General features: G+C 54.7%; 1 protein-coding gene across 4 annotated transcripts in view; it reads right to left on the bottom strand.

The window, feature by feature from the left end:
• Window positions 1-5,618: 5,618 nt before the first annotated feature.
• CAMK2A (calcium/calmodulin dependent protein kinase II alpha) overlaps window positions 5,619-16,950 on the bottom strand; it is a 63,836-nt gene continuing 52,504 nt past the window's right edge. For 2 of the 4 annotated variants that reach the window (XM_032627184.1, XM_032627183.1), the window contains 3 exons: window positions 14,050-14,125; window positions 11,343-11,437; window positions 7,369-7,601 (listed from right to left, as the gene is read on the bottom strand). In XM_032627184.1, coding sequence (XP_032483075.1) covers window positions 7,369-7,601; window positions 11,343-11,437; window positions 14,050-14,125 — 404 coding nt within the window. Of the gene's footprint in view, window positions 7,111-7,368; window positions 7,602-11,342; window positions 11,438-14,049; window positions 14,126-16,950 lie in introns of those variants that run through there. The other 2 variants (XM_032627182.1, XR_004349239.1) reach the window with 2 other exon arrangements.

Here is a 16,950-nt window from a genome sequence, read left to right as displayed (position 1 = left end):
GGGGAGAATAACTTTCCCCTGGCAAGGGATTAAATGAGGTAATATAGCTGCTTGATGCCTATAAAAAAAAAAAAAAAAAAGATCAGAATGCTTAACCTAAAACGTGGCATGTAGAAATTCTCTCCAGGTGTCATGGTTCTCAAGAGCCTGCTCTCCCTTGCACAAATAAAGAAACATGCCTAGCTCGCTCCTCCAACCAACGAACCCGGGGGAAGGAGGGCGGGGGTGGTGTGCTTGGAGCCAGAGACAGGCCAAGACGGAGCCCATGGCTTGCACCTTCCAGCTCCATGGCAAGTGCCTTGGAGGCTAGACCAGCGTCCCCATCGGTAAGATGAATGGGTTGGACAGGAACCGTGTTGTGCCCCACAGAGGTGGCTGGAGGGAGAGCTGTGGGCAGAGGGGAGCTCTCTGCCCCTGCCTGCCCAATTCAGGCTTTTGCCAGTGACCATGCCGTGGAGAGCTACAGGGGGAGCACCCCCTCTCTGGAGCCAGATTCAGGGCTCGTCCCCTCTTGCAGGATGGAGTTATGAGTAGGAGCCCTGATGGTTTCTGCAGTGAGCTCAGGATGCCCTGCCAAACCAGTCAGCGGTGGAGGATGTGGTGTGGGGCTGGGGGGAGTGGGACAGGAATAAAATCCTCCGGGCCAAAAGCCTTGCTTTGACCTTGATTCTGCTGAGCCAGGTTCAGGGTCTCAGAGAGTTTGGGGGCTTGGGGTGACGGGAGTCAGAGCCAGGGGAGGGGCCGATGGTCAATATTGATCTAGCTGAGTCAGGGGAGCAGGATGGGGAAGCGGGAAGGCTGGGGTGGGGCCTGCCGATAACTGGATCTTCCAGCTGCCAGTGTGACTGTGGGAACCGGGGAAGGGGGTGCTCAACACAGAATTCCCAAACTGGGTCCTTGCTAAGACTATAGCCGCCTGGAGCTCTGCCCAGTCCAGCGTTTCCTAATCCCTGCGGGTGGAGCCTGAAGTATCTGTATTTTTAGCAAACTTCCCGGGTGATTCTGAGCAGGCAGCCGAGTTCCCATATATATTTGGGGCCCACGGGTTCACCCCTGTTGCTGTAATGATGAGGAAACTGAGGTCCAGAGAGGGAAAGTAACACACCCAAGGTCACACCGGGAGAGAATGATGATAATCCCCCCCCTTTTTCTTGTGGGACGAGATAGTCCACTTCTAGATAACTCCATTCACCATCTGCTGTGGCCCAAGGCCCTGGAAGGGATGGCCGCCCAGAGGGAAGTGGCCTCTGAGACCTTTGCGGGCCCAGGTGGAGAAGGGAGGGTGGGGCTCATCCCAGGAGGAAGGACAAGGAGGGGGGCCATTTCCACAGGACTGGACCTGCCCCACCTTGCCCTCTGCAAACACTCCCAGCACCTACTGGGGGACGTTCCCTAAAAGGTATACTATGGCCCTGGTCTGGGAAAGGCCATTTCCATTGCTGGGGACCCACCCATGCCCTGGAAAGGCACACCTCCAGCACGGTAGGTTCGGGGCACTCTCGGCCTTCTGACACCTCTGGCCCCCTTCTCCCCGCTACCTGACCCACTGTTCTGGGCTCTCAGCCTGGCTCTTGCCTGCATTCTTCCGCCACATCTCAGTCTGCTGAGCACCCACTCAAATCCCCTCCAGAACCCCCAGTCACTGCCACGCCCCTCCTACTCTTTCTTCTACAGCTCCCACAACCTTCACACCAGGGCCAGCCCTCATCCCAGCCCACCCTGAATGCCGGTTCTCACTTTCTGGGGTGGCATCAGGGATTCCTGGGGACAGGAGACAAGCTAGCTCATCTCTGGGTCCCCCTCAGAGCCCAGCCCGTCTGCCGCATGCCCTAGCAGTTGTTCGGAGTGGTTCCTATTCCGAGTCTCACCTCCCTCCCTCCCTGGGCCATTTTGGGCAAGTACTGACTTCACTTTCTGCACCACCGCGTCCCCTGGTTCGTGGAATGAAGAGAATAGTAGTGCCCAGCAGGGGGGTGAACTGAGGGTTGTGAGCGTACATATAAAGGAAGTCAGGTGTGCACACATTCCAGCAGCACACATTTGTCAGGGGTCTACCCCGGAGCAAGGATGATAATACCTGCTGCGTGCATCCTGAGTGTGGACCAAGTGCTGACCGCCTTCAAGGAGCACACAGTTATGTAGACACTTGCTGAGGTGACTTCAAACCAGCATGCTCTGGCGAGGTGGGTAGAGGAGGTCGCGGAGCTCATGGAGGGACCTAACACAGTGCATGCTGGGAAGGAGGCGGGGCCTTCCCGGAGAAGGTACCGCAGCTGTGTCCTGAAGGGTGCGGAGGCGTTGCTATGCACCGAGCAAGGAACAAGAGGGCAACCAGCCCTCTGCAGTGAGTTCTGGCGTAAATGGGCAGTGAACAGGTGGAGACTACAGGTGTAGACCACTAAGAGATGAGGCAGCAGGTGGAAGGGATAGGGGTCAAAGAGATGGGGTTCCTGAGAATCCCAGCCACTGTTTGCTGGCCATCCACAGATGGAGAAACACAGACCAGGGGCCTGGAGAGAACAGAGCTCTGCGTGTTTGAGTCCCGGCTCTCTGTCTTGCAAGAAGCCTCTTTGCCTCTGAGCCTCATTTTCTTCATCTTCAAAATAGGGCTGTTGTAACTGGGACAAGAGGTGTGAAAGCACTTTGTGAACTGTAAAGGATCATGCCTCTGTAGATAATAATAGTGCTTTAAGTGGAGCTGGTACTTTGCGAGGTAAAGGATACTTCCTGAGGTCTACTGGAAGCTCCCAGAGCTTCGCAGGCACACAGAACCCCGGACCTCCTGTAACCTGCTCCTAGGCTGCCACCTGCCGGCAAGTGCCTGCAATGGCAGCCCAAGCTCTCAAGTCCTTCCTGCTGCCCAGACGGGAGATCCAAGGCGCCTGAAGGCTCAGGTCCAAGCAGTCCTGGCGCTGCCGTGCCAGGCTCCAGGGCAAGAGTGCAAATGAAAGCCTTAGGTCCCCCTGCGGCCCGCTTCCTTGTGCTTTTCAGCCTTACTGCCAAGGTCCTCACGTGTGTGAGGGGCACATGCCCCATAGACACGGCCCCCCCGGCCGCCTCACAGGCCAGCAGGCAGGACAGACCCAGAAAGCAGCTGGCGTGGGAATTCTGGAGCCCAGACACCCGTAGCGTGGTCTGGAGAGGACCGTCGGCTCCAAAAGTCACAACCCCCCAATCTTGTGGAATCAGGTCTCTTAGCTAGGGCGGGGCATGGCTTACAGTGAGCAACTCATCTGTTTTGCCTGGGACTTCGGGTTTCGCACGGAAAATTCCATGTCAGTAAACGGGATGGTTGGCCACCCTCTCATGGCCTGAGGGGGCCAAAGCCTCTGCATCACCACCCTGGCCCAGCCTGAGCAGCTTGGGCTCAGGGACCCACACTAACCTCTGGCGCAGCGGTGGCCTCCCTTCTTCCAGTAAAGCCCGCCCACCACCCCTCTCAACAGCCCCAGCACAGGTGAAACTTTCCCCGACACTAGTTTCACAGATAGTTTGTGGGTAAAGAGACCCTTCCTCCCCCTCTGACATTCTCCAAACCCCTCTCCAGGGGCTCTGAGGCCTGGGGGCTTGCCTGTGAGGTTGGGCGGGAGGAAAGGGAATGGGTGGGGAGAGACTTCTTCTGGAACAACCTCCTCATTATACAAGGAAACCAAGGCCCAGAGGAGAAGAGCCTGGCCCCAGGCCCCCGACGGAGACTCCGCTGTTGGCCACCGGAGGCAACTCACGCCTACCCATTGCTCTTGTTAAGGGCGCTCCACGTGCCTGAGAGGGAGCCAACCCCATCCCAGGCTCTAAGGCTGGGGCACGTGGTGCAGGCATAATCCCACAGTGATTGGCTCAGACTTAAGCATGTGACCACGTTAGTCCAATCAGAATGAAGACCTGGGCCTTCATTTTGCAAATGCCAAGAACTAGAACAGGAAACTGACAAACTCTCCCAGTGCCCTGCTTGACCAAGACAGAGAGACAGCCAGTGCACAGAAGTTTGTAGCTATTTATTGCACTGAAAACACCAAGAATAAAACAGACACCCCTTCGTCCCCCCAACCCCACAATAGCAGAAAGTTTGAGCAGTGGTCATTCAAGTTCACAGCCACATATTTTAAAAAAGGAAGAACGGAAACAAAACCCCAAACAAATAGTAACAAAGAAACCAGCACAGGGAGTCTGGCAAATACATCCCCAAAAGGGTCTCCCTTTGACGGGAGACAGGAGGCCAGGGGTCAGGATCAGCGCTTGCTGGGCGCACACCCGGGAGAATGCTTTCCCGTTAATGTGTTTGCATGCTGGAGCCTAGGACTTGTCTTAGGTTTGGATTTTTTGCATCTGCAGGATGTTTGACTGTCTAGTGGGGTTGGGCTCTGGGCCGCGCTTTGTCTGCCAGTCTCCCCTGCCTGCTGCTTTGGGATCACACCGGTGCCCTGTGGTCCACACCGGCTGGCTGCGCACCCACAGGCTTGGCCTTCGCAGTGGGGCCATCTTGGCCTGGGGTAGGGACCGGTCTCCACTTCTCTGGCACTTCTCTGGCACCCAGAGAGGGGCACAGTGGACAGGAGGTGCGTCAGCAGATGAAAGGCAGGACATTGGTGTCCTCCAGCTCAGCTCCCTCTGGTGGGGAACCGAGGGGAGAGCGGGGAAAGGACTTTCCCAAGGTCACACAGCAAGTCTGGTCAGAGCTGGGAATGGAATCCTAATAACCCCCAAACTGTGGCTCTTTCCCCCGCAGTCCCCTGATGATCAGCAGAGGACAGGCACCAAAGGGGAGGATGAGGGGCAGGCGGGGGAGGGAGGGGGGACTGGCCAAGCCCAGAAAAGAACAGGAGTCCAGCCAGTGACTCACACTGTCAATTCTCATGGGCGTATTGGGCTTCACCTCACCATCCTGTTTGATCCCCCATCAGCCCTGCCACATAGGCTGGGAGGGAATATTTAACCCCTTTAACGGAGGGGGAAACTGAGGCTGAAGGAAGGACCAGACTTTGCCTTGGTAATGGCAGCAACCCCTCACCTTTGGCTTGGGGATGGCTGTAGGAGCTGGCAGATAGCAAGGGAGGCAGGCGGTTTGGCTGCTGGAGCGCTGGGGTCGCTGGGCCTTACTGAGAAGCCTTCTGGACCTGGGGCAGGCCAAATGCCCACCCGGGCCTTGGCAGCAGGGTCTCTGCCAAGGATAGAGTCCAGTGATCGACCAGTTTGCAGACCAGGAGGGCTGGGCAGCCTCTCTCCTGGCCTACGGCCCCCACCCAGCCTGCCTCACCTGTCCCACGGGCAGGAACTCTTGAGAATGGGCCCCGCAGACAGCTCATGATTGGGGAAAACTCAGAAAGTCCTGGGTCACATCCCCACCAGTCCGGCTCCACTCAACACCCAGGATTCCCCAGAGGTTTGGGGGAATCAGAGACTCCTCCAAATCTTTGGGGATGTGGCTCTTCCTCCCCTAAAATCCTCCAGAGGGGAAAGTATCTCATCCTGGCAAAACACGGCCACACAGAGGCCAAAAGCACAGAGAGGCGGCAACATAATTCCGAGTCGGACACTGAGAATACAACCTCTATTTTTTTTTTTGTCCAAAACATGTAGGTTGGTTTTGCTGAGTGTTTTTTCTTCTTTTCTTTTTTTTTTTTCAACATACTTACTGCATATAAAGTCATGCAAAGAAAAACAGTGCAGACAGTAGATCCTGGTGGATGTACCAAGGCATTCCACATCAGAGTCAATCCCAAGGGAAGAGGGAAAGAGAAAGGAAGAAAGAGATGCAAACCCACAGCTGCAGGAGGAGGTGTAAAGAGGAGAAATCCCAGCGCTCCTTTTGGACCCGCATGAAGACACATGCTCGTGAACCCCCCAGAGCTGGGTGGGGGGCGCTGAGGGGGGTGTGCAGATGTGGGGGATGAAATCCTGGGAAGCACGGTAGTAAGGACCCCAGTTTGGGAGGCAAGCAAGGTAAAGTCCAGGTACTGCCACCCTGACAGCTTCCCCCACTCTCTCTGCCCTGATTTGCTGTTTCTAACACCTGATGCTTCTCCAGTCCGCAAGGGAACCTGGGGACTGAAATGTCAGAGAGATCCTTCCCCCGGGGGCTGAGTCCATCTCAGCCCCAGATAACCACAAGTGACAAAGTCCATCTCAGTGATGACCAAAAAAAAAAAAGACCAAGAACAGAAAAAAATACCCCTCAGCCCTCTTCCCACCTCCCTTCCCAACCCAGACCTTCTCACCAATTTGAGAGGTCTAGTTATTACATAAATATCCATTAACGCAAAATCCATTTACGAAACACACAGAAGTTTGGCTATAAAAAGGCATGCGGTCCAAGTAGAAGTGATACCTAAACGCCGTTTTCTTTCGCCCCCCAAAAGCAATCAGATTCTCTCCCTTGGATGTGATGAAGCTGGAATTCTCCGGGCCTGATGGAAGGGTGGAATGCGCAGTTAGTGTTGGAAGTAAATGTCAGCAGGAGGAGGAAGGAAAGAAGTGGGGGCACCCTGAGAGGATTGCGCTCCCCACACTGAGGGAGGAGGGTCGGCTGGAGAGCAGGAGAGCAGGACAGGATGGGAGAAGAGTTAGGAAGGCAGTTTGAGGCGGGAGGCTCCTGGCATCTGCTCCTCTCTCCCCCTCTCCCCTGGGGGAGGTTGGCTCGGGGGACTGGGCGTTCTTCTGCCCTTCCCTAGAGGAGCCCGGGAGAGGCGAGATCAGGGAGAGGATCTGGAGGATGTCATACTCCTCCCAGCTCCGCCCCTCCTCCCCAGCCCCTGGATGAATACACAGCTGGGCACTGTGGCTTCCGGTCAAGGCAAGACCAGGCCAATGACAGCAGGGGGGGGGGGGCGGTCCTCGGGTCCAGCACGCAGGGCACGTGGGCCTGAGGAAGCCCTGCCCTGGCAGGGGACGGGTGGTGACGGGGAGATGTCGCCATTTGCTCTGAAGTCATGATGGCTTTTGCGAACAGGCAGGTTTTCTTGACACAGGTATGAAGGTGACGGTGATGGTGGTGGTGATAGGAGGATGTGATTGGGGGAATTCCGGCTAAATCCAAGTGGGAGAACCAGCAGCCACGTTCCACGGACGAACGGTGGATCTCTGCGGTACAGCGCCCCCAGCCTGGTCCTTCAGCTGTAAGACATGGTATGTGTGGTGCGTAACGTGGGTGCTTCCGAGGGCACCCAGCCTGCCCACCTCCTTGGATGGAGTTCAAGCTGCCTCCTGTGGGTCCCACCAGCTCTTCCCCCTCACCCCCTGGGGCCTTCAGGCCTGATCTCCTCCCTGTGGTCTTCCCAGCCGCCGGGTTCCCCAACGTGTACCGTCTCCAGACAGGCACCACCCCGTTCCTTTAGATTATCCTGAATAACAGATGGCAGGAAGGAGGGGCTCTTACTGGGGCAGGACGGAGGGCGCCCCAGATCTGTGGAAGTGGATGATCTGCCATTTGCCATCCCGGCGGTGCCAGACGCGGGTCTCTTCCGACTGGGCCGTGCGGGGGATGCCGCCCGCATCCAGGTACTGCGTGATGCGGATGTAGGCGATGCAGGCCGCCTCGTCACCCATCAGGTGAATGTGGGGATTCAGGATGGTGGTGTGCACAGGCTTGCTGTTCCGGGACCACACTGCAGGCGGGGATGGGAGGGGGCAGAGGGGTCGCACCTGGCGGCCTCCTGCCTCACTTCCTTCGCTTCCCCAATTCTCAGCAACCCTCTCGGCAGAGGCGCCTCTGCCTGCCTCGCTTCCCGAAGAGTGGGGCTCTGTGACAGGGCTCAGCTCCCTGGGAGTCAAAGCAGAACTTGTAGATGACAAGCTCATATCCCAGCTGAGATACAGTGGACTTCAAAACAAGCTGAATTCTTCAAGTGCAGGGGAATGGAATTTTCGAATCATAGTATCTCAGACACGCAGGTGAATGGGGAACCAGGTGAGCTTACACCAGAGTCTCAACCCAGATCCCTGTAGAGGCCAGGAGAGTACATTAACAAGGAGGCTGAACTGGATATAAGATGCTAAATGACAACAGACCCTTTGTCTCTGGGCCAGGGGGACAATAGGGAGTGGTGGAGACTGTGGTGAATAGGGCACCATGTCCCTTCTATGGAGGTGCCCTGCACACAGCTTCCCTGGTGTTTGCTATGTAAGTGAGACCCGTGTTGCCACACCTGATTTTTCAAGAGAATCTAGAAATCTGGATTTTTATGTCGAATGCCTCGTTTTTAATTATTGGCATCAAATTCAAATTTAAAACATCATACAGACCACATGAAACATGTGTAGCCCAGCTATGGCTTGTGGGTCCCTCATTTGCCACCTCTATTCTCAACATGTAGAATGATGGAAACTTGAAGAATATTAAAATTGTATAATCTTAGAATCTTGGAATTATAAGGATGGTGTTGGTGGTGATGGGGTGAAGTCGTGGAACTTTTCAGAGTTAGAGGGCAATGCATAGCTCTTGTAATCATGGCAGAACTGACAAGAGTACCAGAAACCAGCTCTCTCTATGTGAAATATTACTATTATTATTATCATCATCTTGGTTCTAGGAACTCTCGATGTTTTCAGCAAGATAGAAAACAAAAGCACAGAAAGACGATGACCTAGGGAGGGGCTGGACAGGGATCACTGGGATCTTGGCTTCAGAGGAACCCTCATGCCTTTTCTTAGTGCAGCCCAAATGTATCCGAATCCATGGAGAGCTGATTTAAAATATAGACTGCCCAGCCCCACCCTTCGAGATGCCAGTTCAGGAATCTATAATATTAAAAAGCTCCCTCTCCCCGCTCCCTCCCCCATCCTCTGATTCTGATGCCCAGACAGGTTTGTGAGCCACTGATTTCCTGAAAAATGTTAAAAAAAAAATTTTTTTTTCCAGGACTTCAGAAAGCATCCAATAGTATCCACCCCTAAATATTCCAATCACACTATACGCAGGCTTTGGATAAATGACTCAAAATCACTGAGTCTTACATATGTAGACTAAGAGACTTTTACAGTTCTGGGACCTTGGACAGAGAGAGTGCAGAGCTTTTGTGTTATATAGGCTTGGGGGTGACCTCAAGGTCAGAGGTCAGAGGTCACCCCATGGCCCTCCCACAAAATGCAAGGAGGTCTCCATAAGCAGCCTTGACAGCATCTGGGGCTGGAGGCACTCAACACCGTCTAGTTCAGTGCATCCATTTAGCAGACCTGGAAACTGAGGTCCAGAGAAGCAATCGGACTTGTCCAAAGCTAGGCCAGTTTCTGAAAGAAATGCAGTAGAACCTAAAAGAAGTCAGTCTCCAGGTGGGTCTAAATTAGGACAATCTAGAACAATCTCCAAAGGGACAAACAGAGCTTAGTATTGTTGAGGGCACTGGGCCTTACTGTTGTCTGCCAGGGCTAGGGTCCTGAGGGTCATTTGTAAAGCAATGGCCACCCTCATGTGGTATCTTTTGAACAGACTCTAGGCTTCCATTTTCTATCCTCATGGATAGAATGGGAGAAAGGGCCAGGTCCTCCCGCAGTATAAAGCAGGCAGGAGGGTGGGACTTGCCCCAGGGCAGGCAGTCACTCTGGGTCTTGGTCTTGCGGGTCCTTTGATGTGACCAGGTGTCCAAGCCCAGAGTCCAGGGGGCTGGTGCTGTGATGGGGCTCGCTGCCAGGATGCAGATCAAGGGCTAGCACAGCCGTCTGTGTTTTTTTTCCCTTTTGCCATCCCTTAGTCTTCAGAGCCGGTTCAGCCTGGTCTCTGCTCTGCTCTGTGGGGATTGTGGAATTCTCTGGGGAACCAGTGCCCTCCACCCCCCAGGACAGACGAGTATAGAGGTGGCCATGGTGATCAGCTAGGGAACTCCAGGGTGATGGGGACGGTGGGGTCCAGCCACCTCCCCTCACATTCTATCTCCATTGCTAGCCTTAGAAAATCAGAGTTTGATGTGTCAAAGGAAAATGCGACTTCCTTCTTCACGGCTTTTTGGGGATGCCCTTAAGCCCACTCTACAAGATTCCATCAGACTGCGTGCAGGCAGGAGAGGAGTGTCCATCTAGGGGACACTAATGCCTGGGTGAGCGGGGAGCACAGGGAAGGAAGGAGGCACTGGAGAGAATCAGGACCGGGTTCTGCCGCCAACTTTCTGGGTTCCTTTGGACAAGTCATTCCCTTCTCTGGACCTCTGTACAATGAAGAGTTGGACTAGATCCAACTTCAGTTGCTTAAGTATCACCTTTATTTTTACCATCTACCTGTACTTACTTTATGAAAATACTTCCTTAAGTTGATTCACTTTATTAATTTATATGAATTTATTTTAAAAGAAAACTTTCTAGTACAATCATTAATGAATAACCAGTCTCATAGAATACAATTTTAATAATAAGTCCAGTTAAAATAAAACCAAGTTATGTAATCCTAGCTCCATGCTCTTGCCTGCAAGGGATCTGAGCCTGAGACCACTCTCTTTTTGATAATGAGGTGAGTTAGAAAGCATTAGGTGCTTAGGACAGACTAGCGTTAAACTGACCCTTTCCTCTTGGCGGAGCCGGATGTACTGAAAGAGAATTTAGATAGGGACAAACTTTCTCACTGTGTGAACCAATGCTGTTTCAACTGGTGTCCACATGCACCGGAAATCACCTAGCATAGCCTTGGTGGTACGTGCCTTCCCTCTGGGGGACCCTGGATGTGCCACTTCTCAGGGCCTCCCTCCGGGTCCTGAGCTGCAGGAGTCTAACCTGCGTGTGCTTTGGTTCGTCCCCGTCTGACCCCTGGCCAAGGTGAGACACAGACACAGGCAGAAAGCGCCCTAGGTCAGGCCCAGCCTCAGCCCCCTGACAGCCCCGGGTTGCAAAGCTGCCAGGGTCTCTCCTGCAAAGGAGAGGCCCGGGAAGGACAGACATGCGGACAGAGACCCAGACACATAGGCAGAGCACAGCAGTGTGAGCTTTGTCCTCTCCTTCCCCGACTGCCCACCCACGGGGGCACCTGCACAACAGCCCGTGTGCCAGCTTGCAACCGGCTGGGCAGCTGGGGTGGCTGCAGGCATCCAGGTGACTGTAACTTGGGGGTGTGCCCTGGTGGGAAGGCTCCCTTATCTGTAGAAAGGGAAGAAAGGTCTTCCCCAGGCCCTACCAGGGTCATGGGCAGGCGAGGGCTGGGAGGGCTTGTCACGCTTGTCCCAAGTCCCCATCCGCAGCCACTGGCGTCGGACGGTCCAGGGTTCGGAGAGGGAGCCAGGATGGTACCAACCCCTGTCCACACAGGACCTTCCTCTTCGCTGCCTCCTGAGCTGCCCCGGGGGCCCTGCCCGTCACCCTGCTGTGCCATCTGGCAGGACACGGAAAAGAGCAGACAACAGGCAGCCCAGCGGGAAGGGATTGCTCACGGTTTTCAAAATAGAATCGATGGAAGTCCAGGCCCTCGACCAGGTTCCCTAGGGCCTCGGGTTCGAAGGCTGTCATCCCGGGGTCACACATCTTCCTGGGGGGAGGAAGTCAGAGGAAAGATGGGCTAGGGTGGCCTCTCGGGTGCCCCCCTCTAAATTCCAGGGGCCTGGACCCCGGGAAGGCAAGCCTGTGAAATAAAAGTGACTGCACCCACCTCACAGGATCAGTGAGGTTGGCGGATGGGACAGGGCTGGTCCAGTTACGGTGTGGGGCATTGCTGACTGGCTAGTGCCACTGAGAACTGGGAAGCCTGGGTCCAGGTCGTGGCTCTGCCACTTACAGGTTATGAGACCCCCAGCAAGGGGCTTAACCTCTCTAAGCAAGAGCACCATGAATGTCGTGCATTGTACACTGCCCCAAGGCGCCGGCGGGGATCATTCAGCCCGTACACTCCTCTCCAAATTACATCCCCCGCCCAGGGCAGCAGGTCCATCAGAGAGGGCTTTTCCTAAATGGTCTTCCTCGGGCGGGGAGACATTTTCCTTCACTAAAGTGAAGCAACTTCTGTTCACCAAGCAGGTGTGTCCCTGGAGGGAGTGCGTTCTGCTACTTTAAACAAAGTTGCCCTATTGTTGGCCGCAGCCCTCCTGGTGAGCCACACTTTCCTCTTCTGTAAGATGAGGAAAACAGCATTCCAAGAAGTGATGCCTGGGAGGAAGGAGCGCAGGGCATGGCCGAGGAGGCCCACTGCTCTGCATTTTCGGCTCGGTGCTCCCACCCAGGTCTGTTTTCTGGGAGACCCTGACAGCCAGACGGAGGAAGGAAAAAACTGTCTCCCCCACCCCTAGGTCTCTGGGATCTTCTGTAACACAACATGGACCCCTGTGATGATGACAATGAAGCCAGGGACAGGAAGCACCCCAGGCCAGTCAAAGATCCTGACACGGGGAGGGACTGAAAACAGTGGAGGAGGGCGTGGGGCCAGCATCGTCTGAGCTGGACGCCGTGGGGAGAGCAGGGCGCTCTGCCCTTGCTCTGCCCTGACTGCCCTGTCTCTGTGACTCCAGACAACTCGCTTCTCCACTCAGGACCTCACATTCTCCAGATATCAGGAGCTGGGGGGTTGTGCTCAGACCATATGGGATGCTCAGGACCCTTCCAGATCCAGAATCCTCTAAGGCTGGGGGTCTGAGCCCTGACCGTCTGGAAGACTAAGCTGCCCCTGGCCGAGAGGAGCCCTTCTCCAGAGGGTCTCTGGGTGTCCCTGCCTCTGAAGGACCCTCTGCTCCAATTCCATTGTACGTGTAGGGAAACTGAGGCTCGGTGAGACGAAGGGGCTTATCCAGGGTGACACAGGGCCAGACTCGGCACCGTAGGCCCCAGAGGTCGTGGCAAGTGGTCAGAACCTAGATTGGGCTGCAGATGCCAGAGGAAGTGACATCACAGAGGTGGGAGGCTTGGGGTCCATAGGGGCCACCTCTCTTTCCCTTTCTCCCTGGCTGTGTCCTTCCAGAGCCACTCTCGGGCTCTCCCATCGCTGACTTAATTCTTTCTAGGACCGGATGCAAAACCCGTTCAACAGCGCATTTCCATGCTTTTATGCAACCCGCAGGGGCACATGTGCACACACACCCGTGCACACCCCTTGTACACGCAGTCACAAACGTGCATGTGTGGGCAATTGCGTCACACTCACATGTACAAACGGCCTCCGTCTCACACCTGCACCTTCCAAGATCCTTGTTCCTCCAGAGACAATCAGTAGATGGCTGGGGCTTTGCCACCCGCTGCTGCTGAAACCCTCCCACAGTTAGGATGTGCCTGGACTGCCAAGCCTTTGAGAGACAAACTTCAGCTCCTGGACATAGTGGTAACCAAGATCAGGCTGCCCGAGGAGCAAAGCCCAGCCCAGTTATTCCCATCTCACCTGAACCCGATAAGCAAAGGTCATCCTGCCCTTAGTTGGCAGCTTTCGTCCACCAAAAAGCATATGTGGGGTCTTCAGGCCCAGGCCTCGTTAGCTCTGGCCAAGATGTTGAGGCCTCAGCCCAGAATCCTGGCTCTCCTGGGGGCCAGCGGAAGGCCCGCTTCCAGGCCAGACCAGCAAGGCTGAGGGTGGCCACCAGGGGGCGCTCCAGCCCAGCCTTTGCACATAGCTGCCCCTCCAACAGCTGATCAGGTGTGTAGAAGATGTCTCATACCACCTGTTTCATATCATGCTATTTTTGTGCGCTCTGCCTTATCCCCAGAGGATGTAAGATTCCTTCTGGAGGTTCTTTTGCTCACCCCTACTCACTGGATGTACAAACGCTATGGGTTCCTGCCTGCTTCTTCTCATCTGAGGTCATAGGAGGTCCAGGGTGAGGCCCCAGGCCCATGTGGCAGGACCCAGCTCATCTCCTGAGGAGGTCCATGTTGTGGTGGAGACCCACCCACTCTGTCCTTGGGGAGGCAAAAGAGTTTTGTTGGAGTTCCTCCTGGGGAACGAGATAGGAGCAGGACTGAGATATAGACAAGTATTGTGAACAGAAAGCTTAATGAAAGCGTAAAGTCTGAAGGCAAACCAGAAATACGAGTTCAGCCTGATTCACAGCACATGCAGAGTGAGTAAATGAGGGTCAGAGACAAGGACCCCCAAAGGTAGCCATCAGCACCCCCTGATCAACAATCCAGGCGGGACATGCAGAATGGACCCAGCCGACTCACGTGTAGGACTCAAAATCTCCATTGCTTATGGCTTCAATCAGCTGTTCTGTCACTTTTATAATTTCCTGTTTCCGCACTGTAAGGCAGGAGGGAACACAGAGAAATAATAGCGATAGTGATTGGGAGGCAGCACCAGCCACAGCTTCCTGAGCCCCTAACATGCGCCAGACCCTGTCCTGGCACCTGAGGGCCTCAGAGAGATTGTCTCGTTTATCCTCACACTGTCCCTGGGTATCATTACTCCCATTTCATGGAAGGAGAAACTGAGGCCCAGAAAGGTGAAAAAAAAAAGTGTGAAAGTTCCCTCAACTACAATGGGCAGAGCCAGTGTCTTAGTTGGCAGCCTCTGCCTCGAAACAGCATGCATGATTCTGGCTCTAGGTCTGATTTGAACCCAGGTCTCGAGTCCAAAATATGCTTCTCCATTACCTTGTTTTGCCACCTGAATCCAAGCAAGGTCACCTGTGGAGGTTGTCACCAGCAACCATAAACCAGGGGCTCCCCCGTGGTCCAAACTGGGGCCACTAAGGGCGGGCTTAGGGCTTACTAATCCCTTAGGTCTGAGTCCGTTTTTGTTCCATTTGGGTGCCTATAGGAATCAGGCACTGAGCCTTCCAGAACTTTCTAGGCAGAATGAATCCCAGTTGCTGACACCTGGCCTCCCCTGTCCACCACTGAAACACCACAAACAGCTGCTGTCTTCCTGGTAGAGGATTAGACATCAGTTTTCTTATCAGGTATGTGATGTTCTGAGCCCCAGTTTTCCCATCTGTAAAATGGGGACACCATCACCTCTCACACGTTCCGTGCTGAACAAGTTGCATAAAGAACCCAGGCTTCAGTACCAGACAGGCTTCTTCTAAATCCCAGCCCAGGTCTTTACAAGCTGTGCAACCGTGGGGCACAAGGTTGTTTTCTGGTCCATCGTATGGAGATGACAATGCCCTTGTCCCAGAGCTGTTATGAGCATGGGATGAGATGATGTGCCGGAGGCACTTGGACCAGAGCCTGGCACACAGTAGGTATACACTGTAAGTGCTGCCTCCTGTATACTTCCACACTCATTACTGCATCTGCTCCTCACAGCCTGGGGGGGGTAGGGGGAGGCGAGGTCAGTTTCCCCCCATCTGACACATGAGGAGACCGAGCCTCAGCAATGAAGGAATTTGAAGCCAAATGTTCTGGCTCCCAGCAGGGCTATCCTCCCAGAAGCCTCAGGCGTGTTTCCCAGGGCCAGGCCTGCTTCCCTTCCTCCCACAGGCTCAAGCCTAACCTCCAAGCCGGTCAGTGAGCTGGCCTGCTGGAGCAGTCTCAGGTGAGATGGGTGGACATGTTGCCCATTTCTCAGGCTGGGAGCAGGGGAGGGAGACGGCTCCTGGAGGAGGCCTTGTCCCTGCCCCTTTCCTCACCAGTTGCAGGTGCCATCCCATCCCCCCTCACACTGGGGAGCTCACCTCAGGCCCAGAGGATAAAGAATCACAGGACACCCAGGCCGCAAGAACTCTTGGGGACCAGGGACTCAGCCTGCTTATCCAGCATTGGGAAAACAGAAGCTTGGTAAGGGGTGTGACTTGCCCAAGGACACAGAACATTTTGGGTGCAGAGTTTGGCTCCCAGCCCAGGGCCTTTTCCACAGGACCCAGGAGCTCTAACGCGTTCCGTGATGTGTTGGGCTCACATGCTTGTCTCTTCCCCAGCTCAAATATGAGCTCCGTGGAGGCTCGCTGATCCCTGGAGCCTGGAGCAGGCCTGGCCAGGCATTCATTATGGAGTGAGTGACCGCGCCAGTGCTTAAGCCGCGAATCTTTGAAGCCTCCCAGCACAGTTTCATGCGGTTCTCTCCTCCCCGTCAGAGACAAGCTCCAGTCACCGTGGAGGCAAAAGGTGAAATAGTCTGCTCCAGCGGACCAGCCGCCCCGAGCAGACTGTGCAGCTCCAAAGCCCATCTCCCTCTCCCCCACACCTGCCCCCTCAGGGCAGGGCCCGGTGCCCAGCGCAGCTCTTAGCACGTGGTGGGTGCTCAGTAGATGTAACATCACTGAAGTTACTATCTCCAGTGTCAGCCACCACAGTGAGCTGCTAATTCTTTATCTCCTGGCTCTGCAAAGAATCACCAGGGCTGGGAACAACGGGTCTGTCTTAGACCATGAGGTCAGCCGGGTGACTCTGGGGTCTTGCCTGGGGCTGAGGCGGAGGAAGCTTGAATGAATGAACGAGCAGATGGACCAAATCAGGGTCTGGGGCTGCTGGCCTTGCTCTGTTCCCTGGAATTGCCCAAGTTGCCTTGTGGCCTCTGTCCCTAGGAGCCCAACAGCCCGGCCTCCTGGTCAACTCTGACCTCCTTCGTGGAAGCTGGGGATTGAGGATGGGGAGAAACCCACCTCCACCAGGAGACACCTCGTTCCAGCTGCTCCCACATGAAATCAGGGTGATGATCCAGAGCGAATCCACATGCTTTAAGAACCATCCACGGCTTTAAGAACCCTTCCCACTTGACATTCCACGAGCCCGTGCTTAATGCCCTGTCTCCCGTGGGCCGCTTCTCACCACCATCTCAGAGAGGCTAGTCAAGTGGTCAAGGGCATGGATTCTGGAGCCAGACCCCCTGAGTTTGGATCCTGGCTCTGCTACTTAGTAACTGTGTCCCCTTGGGCAAGATACTTCCTCCTACCTCAGTTTCCCATATGTATAATGGAGCTACTAATAGTACTTACCTCATAGGGTGGTTCTGAGGATTGAGTTAAGAATATATCAATAAAAATAACTAACATACATATGGTCCTCACTCAGAACCAGCTACTGTTCCAAGCCCTTTATATCGACTCACTTATGTAAATAATGATGCATTGTGTAAAGCACTGAGAGCACTGCCTGGCACTCCATAAGCAAGCGCTGTGATTA

The sequence above is a fragment of the Phocoena sinus genome, chromosome 3, assembly GCF_008692025.1.
Source record: "Phocoena sinus isolate mPhoSin1 chromosome 3, mPhoSin1.pri, whole genome shotgun sequence".
Classification (NCBI taxonomy): domain Eukaryota; kingdom Metazoa; phylum Chordata; class Mammalia; order Artiodactyla; family Phocoenidae; genus Phocoena; species Phocoena sinus.
This window is presented reverse-complemented; position numbering and strand designations above follow the sequence as displayed.